The sequence below is a fragment of the Zalophus californianus genome, chromosome 1, assembly GCF_009762305.2.
Source record: "Zalophus californianus isolate mZalCal1 chromosome 1, mZalCal1.pri.v2, whole genome shotgun sequence".
Classification (NCBI taxonomy): Eukaryota; Metazoa; Chordata; class Mammalia; order Carnivora; family Otariidae; genus Zalophus; species Zalophus californianus.
In genome coordinates, this window is record NC_045595.1 from 122,159,675 (window position 1) to 122,172,621 (window position 12,947).

The following is a 12,947-nucleotide window of genomic DNA, read 5'->3' on the forward strand; positions in this document are numbered from 1 at the left end:
ATGTTTCTCATTTCAGCTACAATATCCTCATTCAAAAATTAATATGAAAAATTCAGTATTTTCATTTCTTCCTTGTTGCATTTTTTCTGATTCTGATATTAAAATTGCTTTTAATAGCAATAATTATGCATTTTAACATTTCGAATACAAACGGTCCCCGACTTACAATGGTTCGACTTACAACTTTTGTACTTTAGGAAATTGCAAGAGCGATATAGATACTTCCAGTAGAAACCATACTTGAAATTTTGAATTTTGATCTTTTCCTGGGCTGGCAATATGTGGTGAGATGCTCTCTCGAGATGCTGGGCAGCGACAGCAAGCCTCAGGTCCCAGTCAGCCAACGCGATCACCAGAGTAAACAACCAATACACTTACAACCATTCTGCACCCATACATAGTCATTTGGTTTTTTCACTTTCTGCACAGTATTCAATAAACTACACGAGATATTCAACACTTCATTATAACATAGGCTTTATGTTAGAGATTTTGCCCAAGTGTAAGCTAATGTAAGTGTTCTGAGCACATTTACGGTAAGCTAGGCAAAGCTATGATGTTTGGTAGGTTAGGTGTATTAAATGCATTTTTAACTTATGATATTTTCAACTTACAGTGGGTTTATCAGGACATAACCCCATCGTAAGTCAAGGAAGATCTATAGAGACAGCCAGGGTACACACATAAATATCACCAAAGTAAAAACCTGCAGGCCTCAGGACAAAATACAGGAGAGTAAACATCATCTAGAACAACATTTCTTATTACAGATGTGCATCAAGTTCATAATTAGGATTATATTAAAAAACTCACAAACCATTAGCACCTCCATCCTTATCCACACATCTCTTACCTATATGCCTAACACAAATCAAAACTCTCCCTGCTAGAGTAGCCAAAACACTCCCAGTTGAGTGCTAGAAAACCATTCCTTGCAAAGTGAGAGAATAAGGCCTACCTCTCTTCTCTAAAATAACACCGTTCCAGGTAAGTCTTAATATAGCCACTCAACAGACGTGGAATCTGAAACAGGGTGACTTATACTAGGTCTCCCAGCTAGGTCAGAACACAGGCTAAATAAAAATGCTTGAGCACAAGGATACCCTCATTCCCATTTCTTCCTGTTTTCTTTTTCTCTCAAGAAGAAATTAGAATCTGAGGCAACACAAATGAAGACACTGTATACTCTGATAACTTTCTAGGAGGGGAAAGCTAAACCAGAATATTGGAATGGTAGGGAGAAAATGACCTCAATTCCACCAAGTGATGGTAGAAGCCTGCTCACAGCCCCACCAGGACCTGACAGAATGGACACTGAGAGACAATAAGCCCATCCCTCAAGCAGAACCCAGGGGAAAATACCCTAGGCCCTATATATGGGGGAAGGAGTAGCACTATTTCAGAATATTATTAAAGTTGAATTTTGAAATTTCTGTCTCCAGGGATATACTCAGGGGCCTACAGAAGATGCCAACAGCGTAACTTCTTCTCAAATACAATTATCCTGGGTAGGTCCTGAACTAGTGGGATGGACCAAACCCCTCTACTTCTAAGGAGGACATAACTGACGGCTGGTATTGCTGAATTTGCCTAGGCCAAAGGTCATAAGTTAGTGGCCTATAATGGGCCAGATTTTACCTCAAAAGGCTTTTTCTATTGGCCCATTGCAATGACTTCTGACACCAACAACCCAAGTTAGGCCAAACTTCACAGGTTATAGGCCACAAAACTGCCTTTACTTCAGATACTAGCCACAAGTTTAAGGGTCCCAGGCCACCCTCCCTTCTAAGCTGCTGGCTACAAATTTAGGGGTTCCTACTACCTTCTCAAGTCTGATAATTTGCTAGGATGACTCACAGAACTCAGGAAAATGCAATACTTATAATTACAGTCTTATTATAGCAAAAGGATTCTAATCAGGACCAGCAAGAAGGAAAGACACATAGAGTGAGGTCTGGGAGGGTCCCAGATGTGGAGCTTCCACTGTTTTCTCCTGGGTCCTCAGGGACTTATTCTCCCAACACATTGCTATGTGACAAGACAGATTATTACGAACCAGGAAAGTTCATTCAAGCATCAGTGTGTCCAGAGTTCCTACTGGGGCTTCATTATATCAGTATGATCGGCTAAATCAGGTTATCAGTCTCTGCCCACCCACCCCACCCCCACCCTTCCCGGGACGCTGGGCTGATAATCCCATGTTTGCTCTTCCTGGCATGACCAGCCCCAAACTGAGTCATCTCATACTATTAGCCACCTCACAAACTGTGAGAGGCCCACCATGAACAAGAAAAGCACTCCTACCACTGAGGGGGAATTCCAAGGGTATAGAAGCTACTCCCCACAACTCACAAACAAAGACCAGCCAAATTATTTAGAAACCCACACAACATTTAAATTTTATTTCACCTGAGCTACCGACATTTAAAAATCCGTGTTCATATAAAAATCTAAATGTTTTGTCCTCCCCTAACATATTGGCAACTTTAGGCCTCCATTCCCATAAAGCTGCTGCCCCCTTTAAAAGGGACACTCATGCTCCCTGCCATCTCCCACCTCTCTGTTTTCTTATTGGTGTGATTTGCTCCTTTGTTTCCTTCATGCAAATATTTAAATTTGCAAACTCTGGCCTAGGCCTTGGGCATTTTGGCTGTTTTTACTGCATCACACATTATTAACTTCAAAGAATAAGTAGGGAAGGAATGACAACTAACCTCATTTCATTCTCTGTTGCAAACTACTCTTCCTCTATGCTTTCTGTGAGGCTGGGTGCATGTGTGCACATATGCATGCCTGTACCATGTATTTGTCTCTTAAGTCTTGAGCCAGGCTAGCATGACATTTTGGACTGCAGAACCAGGACAAGCTGAAATAAAACTTGTGTCATTTTCAGAGTCAATGACTATAGCCAACCCAGGACCTTAGAAAAGGAGCCTCTCATTCTAAAGACAAAGCAAAACCTAGGTTTTTCAATATTTTCAAAGCTATTTCATGAGCATGAAATTCTCACATCCTCCTTTATTCTTTGAAATTCAACATCATTCACTGAAAATAAATAAGTGGGACAAATACTGTTATTTTAAAACTTTATATAACCCTTCTCCCTTTGTAAACCCCTTTGTAAACCACTTGTTTAAAGAATATAAAAGGCAGGAAACAAGCCTCATCTACATCAGTGGCCATGGGGACACCTATAGTCTCAGGTTTGGGTGTCACATAGCCCTTGAGTTGATCCTCAGTATTTGTGGATTTCCTATTTGGAATTCATCTACTCACTAAAATTTGTAACCCCAAAATCAGTACCTGCAATGTTTTCATGGTCATCACAAACACGTGCAGGGCAGTGAAAAATTTGAGTCACCTGATTATGAAGTTTCCCTGCTGAGGCCAAACAAGGTGACACTTTACATTCTTCTTCCAAAAGAACACTATAAATAACTGCCCTTTTTATGTTCTATTTAGTGGCACTATTTTTGCACTTTTGTGCTTTTTCTTAATGATTTTGCCCTTTAAAACGACCCCCAAGCACAGTGTTGAAGTGCTATCTGGTGTTCCTAAGTGCAAGACGGCTGTGATATGACCTGTAGAGAAAATACATGTGCTAGCTAAGCTTTGTACAGACATGAGTTGAGTGTTAATGAATCAACGATATATATTAAATAATAGATTAAAAATAGTAAGTCAACAATATATTGAATATATTAATATAGTTCTTTAAACAGAAACACACATAAAACAAGATTATGCATTAATCAGTTGATGAAGATGTTGTGACCAGAGGCTCACAGAAACCGAATTCTATATTTCTCCTGAGAGAAATGTTTCGGTATTCACTAATTCAGTGTTTATGATGACTTTATAGAACATAACTACCATAAATGACAAAGATAAACTGTACTTGTAAAATAGTGAAGCACACATCGGACTTTCCAGCAGAAAATCACATAAAAGACACTGTGGAGGGAGTGGGGGTGGGGATGGAAACTAAGCTCACAGGCAAGTAACAATTAAGGATGCTATTTTATTTTAAGCCAGAAAACGATGGTGGAGTTAAGGCTAGTCATCCCTCCCAGCCAAACCAACACAGCAGTAAGATGCCACATAGTATAGAGAAGACAGAACTTAAAGTTGGTAAGCCTTGTTGCTGGTGCCAACTCTGCAAATAACTAATTCAGGCAAGTCATCTAAACCCATTTAAGCATCAGTGTATCTGCTAGAGGGATTTAAATCTCATAGCAGTAAGTCACGTTTGCCATAATTATTTATTATCTACAAAAGGTTTCCATGTAAATTCTCTTATTGGACGACCTTGATGGCCCCTTCTTACTCCAAAACTATATAACTTAAGGAAGAGAATCATTTTACCAAAATAGAATAAATATGTCAAGTGTTTATAATACTAAGAACTTTCCTTTGGAATGTTTACAAGACATTAGCCAAGGGAGGGCTTCAAATATGAGAACAACAAAAAACAACAACAGCTGTGGGCTTATTTTTAAATTGTATTTATTCAATTACATTTTCTTTTTTAAAAATGAGACAAAAACATTCCCTGTAGATGGCCATCCTTGCCTGGGGCCCCATACCACCACCAATTTTATGAATGTGGAGAAGCAAAAGTACCACTAGATGGAGCAGGAACAAAAGACTTTTATTTTAGCTCAAGGAACCCAGGCAAGCCTCAAGAGATCTTCAAAGATCAACTTCTCAGTAAATGGAATCTTAGTGAAGCTGAGTTACTTCAAGAATCTAGAAAATCAGAACTAGAACTTCACTTGGTTACTCACCCTGTGTCCTTTCCACAAAACCAAGCTTACTGGGGAAATTTTTTTCCTTTTTTACTTAGAGAACATTACCAGCAACAGTGAATTCCAGTTTTTTCCCACGCCCCATTTCCCATTTTTCCCATAATAGGGCTAAGAATTGTGTTGGACAACACTGAAGGACCTATTTTAGGTAATGGACTGAGACGCTACAGACCTACACATTTACAAATTTGCTGACATGGTCCTCCTGACTGACCCTGTCCATTGTCAGGTCAGATTTGAGTTGGGTATCACCCCTGATAATTTCCTTTGTAATGCAGGCCGCTGGCTACTATCTCTCCCAGCAACTGCCTCCAGAATAGCTGTCTTAAGGAAGTGAAGGCCCAAATTTGGGATGAATCCAGTACATAAGCCTGGAATTAGGAATTGGGTTTTGGGGATGAGTGGGCAGAAGGGCCTGTAGGTTGTTTCCTTTAACCTAGAGGGCCACCAGCTTATTTTCTTTTCTGGAAGAAAACCAGGTCCAATGGGGGGCGGGGAATATATTTCTTAGTAAACTTCCTTTCGGTTTCTCACCATTTAACACTTCGCATCCAAAGGCAGAGGCAAGGAAAATTGAAACGCAACCACCATCAAGGAACACAATTTTCACTGTTTTGAGAACACGCTAGTTCTAGTTAACAAATACTTATGAAATGTTTAACAATCTCGCACCCGACTGAGGAGACTGGCTGAGAAATCTACTTTGGTAAAGGTAAAAACTTCCAACAAAATCCGCAGAGCAGAAAGTACGTGAGATACAAAGGGGCAACAAAATCAGAAGAGGGGGGTTAGGACAAAAACCCTACAAAAGAATGGCTAGCTGGCTGCTTGGCTCACTGTCCTTTCACTTGGGGCAACTGCATAAATGCTCTCCACCTGTCTCCCAAGTTGCACGCGCCCTGGTCCAATCCGGAGGTTTGGGGATCCACAGGCCCACCACTGATAGGGAAGAGAGACCGAAGCGCACAAAAGGGAGTGCCCACAACCCCTTCCCGTGGGAAAGCCGACTTGCGGGCCTCCAGCAGCCGCTCAACAGGCGGCATGTGTGTGAGCCCAGTCCCGGGTGCAAGTCCCACAGCTCAGGGAAGCGCACCGCGTGCGGGGACCCGCTCCGTTTCTCTCCCTGCGGCCAGAGCCTCGCCCTTGGCCCCCAAGGGACCCGCGGCTGACAGAGCCCAACTCTTCGCGACGGCAATGGGTGCCTCCGGAGAAGCCCCGGGCCGACCGCGGCCTCCAGGCGGGACGCGGGGGCTAAGCGGGCGAGCCACCGCAGGCTCCCGGGAGGGGCGAGCAAGCCAGCGGCTGACATTTTTTGTTTGCTCCAAACTGGATGGTGGACGGCGGTAGGCCGAGGCTTTTCCGCCCGCTGAAAGTCAGCGAGAAAAACAGCGTGCGGGGAACAAAAGCGCAACGCCTACGCCCTTCTCAGTTAGGGTTAGAGAAAACCTGACCGCCACCCCTCCCAGGCCCACCCTCCGCAATCCGACCTACAAGCCGCCGCGTCTGCCTATAAAGGGAGCGGCCGCGGCCCGCGCCGATTGGCCGGAGCTTACCCGTCTCGGCTCTCGCGAGAGCCGGCCTCGACACTTCTCCCTCCGCGCCCCCGAAGTTCTATTTCCGGCCATGCGGACAATCGCGCCCCTCCTCCACCTTCCTTAGGGCAAGTTTTAGGTCTTTCTTTCCGTCCTTACTTTGAAAGTAAAAACTAACTTGCAGTACTGCACCGCTCCATTTTCCATCACCTACAGACAGGGAACGGTGCGCTCGACCATCTTAAAAAGTGGAGTTCACAGAAAAATTTTAGGGCTGGGGAAATTAACTAATCACATTTGTTAGAGATCTTTAAGAAAATAGATTCCCGGACAGCCTTGACTAAATCAGAATATTGGCTCGGCTCGTTGGACTGCCCTGGAGTTCCTACCCTGCTCTCTTCTCATTAGAATGCCGCTCTTCAACTTCTTGAACAAAGGATGGATTTTATTAAGTATAACTACTTCGTTTTTAATTTTAACATTCAGGATTGAATCTACCTTTTATTAGGAATAAAAGCTTTTCAGTCATTGGCTTTGCTTTAATATTGTGATTAGGTTAAAAAGAACAGTCCACCATAAATTGTAGCGGGTTTCTATAATGGCCGGTATGATACTGTTTTACATACAACTAGCAGATCCTAATTGTTTAATTCATCCTTCCACCGGGTGAATTCTGTGGAGTTGTCGCTGTTGACACTTTAATCTGAGAGAAAAGCAAAATGTTAGGGGCGTTGGTTTCCAACGATTGTAAGGGTGGGGAAAATATAAACGTGATTTTCGAATTTTATTCCCTGTCCCTAGATTACCTGAAAAGGATCATCTATGACCCCATGTTAGAGGCTGGAGTCAGTACAGAATATTCCAGGTTGGTTGTTGGGTTTACCTGAGACCACGTTTTAAGGATCGTTTGCCTGCCTAACCTAGCAAGCTACTTTGGGATCACTTTAAACTTAAATCTCTTACCCTGTTTAAATCTCAATTTCTTAATTTGTAAAATAGGAATAATAATTGTCTTGCCCACCTCTCTGGGATGTTGAAGTTTAAATTAGATAATTAGATAAATAGCCTTATTTTCTTTTAGAAAAAAAGTACTTTAAGAATTCTGAAGTGAAGAGTGAGTTCATGCTCTCTACAGTGCTTGTGAATCTAGTGAGCACAGCTTCAACTGTTCAAACTGCCGGCAGATAATCATTTTCTACACCTTATCCTGTCTAGTTTTGCTTACAATCACTAAAGTGGGAGAGAAGTACCAAGGAATGAAATGCACCTCTTCACAAATGCTTGACTCAGGTCTACTTACTGCTACTTGTACAATGCGCCCGTCGTTTTTACACCTTGGAGCCTTTGCCCTAACATTCCAACCTCTGCCCAGAATGTGCTTCTGGTCAATTCTACATATCTACACACCTACTGGGAGTGCACCATAGAGAGCATTAGGGAAGGAGATAGAGATGAGAAAGGAAATCCCGCAATCCCTATCTTCTGAGAACATACCTAGTGCGGGAGAAAGAAAAGCAAACCAAGTAAGGCTGCATAAATTAAGTGGTCAATAGAAGTACAAGTAATATAATGTGCTGGAGTATAAAATGAATTTTGGTTGCGTGGAGGAAGTAGCATCTAAGTTGGACCTATAAATTATCTAATTCTATAACAAATAACTTGTTTTATTGTATTTTGAAAGTATCTTTAGGGACATTATCCCATTTGAACTTCACAATGACTCTATGAGACAGATAGGGATTAGCAGCCCCACTTGATGGATGAAATGTTCCTGCAGCTGGTAGGTGGTAGGGCCTGGACCTAAATCCACACATGCTGCCCCTAAATTCTGAGGAAAGGGCATTGCATTAGGTTTCAATTCCAGCTGTCTTTCAAGCCCAGCCCAAAAGCCAAATCTACTAGAAAGTCTTCCATGAGCCCTCAAGGTATTTTCCCTCCTTTGAGCCCTCAGAGCATTTTGTATTTCTCTGAGAACATTAAATCACTTTCTGTCTAGTATTATTATAATTAAGGTAAAAATTTCATCTCTAATACTAGACTGCTGGCTTCTTAAGGAAAGGATCTGACTCCTGATTTAGCATTCATTGCACTTAGCACAGTGCTTTCCATACAGCAAATACGAAATACTTTGAGTTATGTTAATACTGCCGTCATTATCAGGAATCCAGGTCATTTTACACCCTTCTTCCCCCCCCCCCTTGGTACCTAATTAGACACGAAGACTTGTCAGTTTTTTGTAATTTCTTCTTTTTAATTCCTAGTGCCTATAATCTTGAGTATAAAACTTGACTACTTTTATCTAGACTAATAACTTGTTAACTAATCACCCAATCTCCAGGGCCTTCCCAGTCCAATTTATCTTCCAAACTACAGCCCCATTCATCTTAACTTAATTTCCTGTATCTCCTGCTTTTCATTCTTTAATTGTTCCCCTTTGCCTATAGGACATTTAACACAAAGCTTTCCAGTCCAGTCCCTGTCCTTCCTTTACCTTCCTAATCATTGATCTTAGTTTGCTCCCTATGAGATCTTCGTTTCACTAAAACCAGTCTATTAAGCATGCTTTGAATATGCTTTGTTCAGTCTCACCCCTAGGCCCTTGCTCATTTCCATTATGCTCTTCTGGATATCTGCTCTCTTCCTCCTCCTCTACCACACACCCATGCTAATGCCACCCCATCCATGATGGCATACATTTGCTATGAAATCTTTCCTCACAGCAACCTTCTTTCTGTAAACCTTAACAAACTTAAATCTATATCACTCATTGGGCACACGTGTTGTACTACAAATTGCTCTTTTTCCAAAGTAAATATAAGATCTCCAAGGTCAAGAATAGTTTCCTCTAGCATTTAATTTGGCTCTACTCAATGGTTTACTTCCACATTATTTTCCCCCATCATAGAAATGCAAGAGACATGGACAATCCAATAATTGAAATACTTCCTGTTCCCCCCAGATACTTATAATATCCAGTTTTCTGTCAAAACCTTTTTTTCTAACCATTTTATCTGTATTCAGAAGCATCTTTGGTGTACTATGTTGGGTCCAACTTCTTTAAATTCTGCCTCGGTGATCCACATGTCCTGGAAGGCAGACAGGGATGCAAGAATAGAGCCTCCCATCCACACTGATAGTTTCCTTTCTGGGGGAGCTGTAACCTGCACAGGTGTATTGGCAGGTACCATATTTGCTATATCTTTAACTAGCCGCTTGTCTAAACCGGGGAAAGAGGTTGATCCCCCAGCAAGGATAATATTGGAGAAAAACGAATTCCTCAGATCTGTATCACATTTCATTATGCTGCTGAAACACAACTTATCAATGCCGGGGGTATCAAGTTTCATAAGATGTGGAGAGAAGAGGGCCTCTGGACAATGAAAGAGCTCGTCATGGAGTTTGATCATCTTCCCATCAGGCAGGTGGTAAACCTTCTCTATAGACTCAGGATTCTTGGCCATTTCCTCTTCATAGTTCATTACCACATAACAAGAGGTTTCCTTAATGTCTGTGACAATCTTTCTGTCTGCAGCACTAAGCAGCATGATGCCATGGTCCTTCAACAGCATCATGAGGTAGTTGGTGAGGTCAAGGCCTGCCAGGTCTAGCTGCTGGACACCATGAGGCAGACAGTAACCCTCGAAGATGGGCACACACTGGGTAACCCCAGCACCTGAATTCAGCACAAAGCCGGTTGTGAAGCCAGCGGCAAAGAGAGCCAGCACCCCTTGGATGCACATATAGAAGGCAGGAACCTGCAGATGCTCAAAAAATATTTCAGTGATCTGTTGCCGGTTCACCAGTGGGTTCAGTGCTGGCTCGGTAATCAAGACTGGGCCATCACAGGCCTTTAGCTTCAGGTTATGATCATAGATATGCTTCCACATGATCTCCATGTCTCCCCAGGAAGTAACCAGACCACGCTCCACTGGGTAGCTGTAGGAAAAGCAGTAAGATAAATCGCAGCGCTTTTTTTTTTCTTGCCTTTTTTTATTTTTAAACAATAATAGCTTTTAATTTCCCCAGCATCTCTTCTCTTCAAGCTTGGATTAATCCCCATATTTATTACCAGTATCCCTTTGTGGGCAGTGACTGCCAGTCAGAAAAGGTAACTGCCAGCAAAAGTTAGCATAGCTACTACCTTCCTCTGCAATTTTTGTTGCTTTCCATTTGTTGCCCCCGCCTTTAGAAGACAATCTTTTTTTAAAAAATTGGGAAATCTTTACATAATATAGCACAGTTTTAATATCAATTAACTGAAGAAACTCACATGATGAGGGTACTATGAATTAAGTGATATTCTTAATGAACTTGTATTTTATGAACGATAACTTTATTTATACACCCTTGGAGATTTGTGGCCTGCGCTAGCGGGGTGAGACTTTCCTGTTCCCCGCTTCCTTATCCTCACACCCTTGCGCCCCTCATCTGGACTTCTCCTGCCCCCATGTGGGTCCTGCCTGCTGGGAGACGGCCATACCTGATGGATAGTGAGTTTCTCCTTTCTTGCGCCTCGTCGCCCACACACAGTTCCGGCGCGTCCTTGGCCACCCAGTTCTGGCCTTTGGCTCGGCCGATAATGTTCCGGTAGACAAACTGGGGTTCCCGCGAGCCAGCCAGGCCCACCTTGATCATTCCCGAGCCGTTGTCGATCACCACTGGTAGCTGGTAGTAGCTCATGCCGCCGCCGCCGCCGCCGCCGCCTCCCGTCGCCTCCCGTCGCCTCCCGTCGCCTCCCGTCGCCTGGCCACACCGGCCGCCCTGCCTGCGGGCTGTGGCAGGAGGGCGGAAAGTACGGGCTGCGGACTCTGGGCAGCGTTAACGGGCCTATGGCCTGGAACGTCGCGTCACAGAGGCCCTGGCCTAGCCCCACGAGGCCTGCGCCTGCAAATGCGGGCAGGGGGCAGGGAGAGGCCTGGCCCATTGACTCTCCAAAGTACTGCCCACCGATTGCATCTCACAGGGGGTGGGTCACTTGCCACCCCCTGGAATCCAGGGATGCCAATATCAGGAAAACCCAACTTTCTTCCCTAACGATGCAAATCTAACCCTTTACAAGTGGCTTTCTCTAATACCTCGATGACCCATAAAAACAATTTTCTTTTCCAAAGCCTTTAAATTCTGCTTAATATGTGTCTGTCCAGGGGCCTAAGGAAAGCTCTGGAATGTGCCCTTGAAACCAGCAAAAAGTGGAGAGATTTGACAGGGGAAAGTTGTCAGAGAAGAAGCTCGGTTTCAGAAGCTCTTCTGAAACCCTCCTCAGCTTCTGAAAAGAAAAAGGAAAGAATGCTAGGATTTAACCTGGGTTTTATACAGATGAACATCGGGGAAGGGAAGGAAAAATGAAATAAGATAGACGGAGAGGGAGGCAAACCTTAAGACACTCTTAAATATAGGAAACAAACTGAGGGATGCTAGAAAAGAGAGGGTGGGGGATGGGGTTAATTGGGTGATGGGCATTAAGGAGAGCACTTCATGTAATGAGCCCTGCGTGTTATATGCAACAGATGAATCGCTAAATTCTACCCCTGAAACTAATACTACAATATATGTGAACTAACTTGAATTTAAATAAAATCTTGAAAGAAAAGAAAGTGGGTTTTATATACTTTTGTTATTGTTCCTATATAATGGGCAAATACTTTGTTGTGTCTCTTTCCTTCAGTTTCTAAGCAAAATGTACTCAAAACCAAAAAGGTAGAATCTTGCTTTTTTTTTTTTTGATTGATTGATTGTTAACAATCTCACCCGGTTATTCCTTGTGTGATATGGAAGGTCATTCTCAGTTCCTAAAAATATTTTATTTTTAGGCATAAGGATGTGTCTGCCTCTTTGCAAGAAAAGCGATATTCCTTAGGTCATGCGAAGTTCAGGTTTAGAATAATTAAGTACACTGCGTGCCAAAAAGTGCATCTTGATGTCTGATTTTTTTACCCCCTTAATTCTATGCACCATGTAGAGAATTTTAGAAGTAGGTTAGTTCAAACCTCTGGTTGGTCTATGGAAGCAGAGGAGGAAATTCAGAAGCTATTTACCTGTCTCTCCACCAGAGGCTGAAAGGGTCACGTTACTAAATAACAGCGGTCGCATTTGGTGCTGCAAACAGCGGCAAGACCGAGAACGCCAATGAAGCCCGGCACTTGCCCCGGGCTTCTCAGCAATGCGTGGCAGGGAAAGAATGTCAAATAAAACATTTCTTTCCCACAGAAGAAAGTGTACCCAAAGGAAGTGCAAGGAACCAGTGCCTGGTTTCTGCAGCACTCGGTAGGAGCCTCTGGGGAAAAAAATCGCAGGCAAATTCCAACTTTCAAAATAGTTTCAGCACTACAAAATTAGAAGTATAGTCATTTTTCCTTTTCTGTTTGTTGTTTTTGTTTTCCTGTTAAAAGCTGCCTTAATATTACTTTACATGCCCAGGAATTTCACAGTACTACAACCATATCAAGGCTATTCTGAACCCCATACATCAGTTAGGTTTCCGTAGTGTAGTGGTTATCACGTTCGCCTAACACGCGAAAGGTCCCCGGTTCGAAACCGGGCGGAAACAATGGCTGTCATTTTTCCAGGTATTGGCTTCCTTCAAACAGGGCCATGTGATTTTCAGTAA

At 43.0% G+C, this 12,947-nt stretch overlaps 1 protein-coding gene and 1 non-coding gene across 2 annotated transcripts; one reads left to right on the forward strand and one right to left on the reverse strand.

Moving 5' to 3' along the window:
• Positions 1-9,176: 9,176 nt before the first annotated feature.
• On the reverse strand, positions 9,177-11,161 carry ACTRT3 (actin related protein T3). The gene is made up of 2 exons (XM_027585609.2): positions 10,821-11,161; positions 9,177-10,276 (listed from the first exon to the last, which is right to left on the reverse strand). Exons 1-2 carry the CDS (start codon positions 11,018-11,020, stop codon positions 9,358-9,360), a joined length of 1,119 nt encoding a protein of 372 aa, XP_027441410.1. The 5' UTR covers positions 11,021-11,161; the 3' UTR covers positions 9,177-9,357.
• A 1,653-nt stretch (positions 11,162-12,814) lies between these two features.
• On the forward strand, positions 12,815-12,887 carry TRNAV-AAC. The gene has a single exon. It is a non-coding gene; the product is annotated as a tRNA-Val (tRNA).
• The last annotated feature ends 60 nt before the right edge of the window (positions 12,888-12,947 follow it).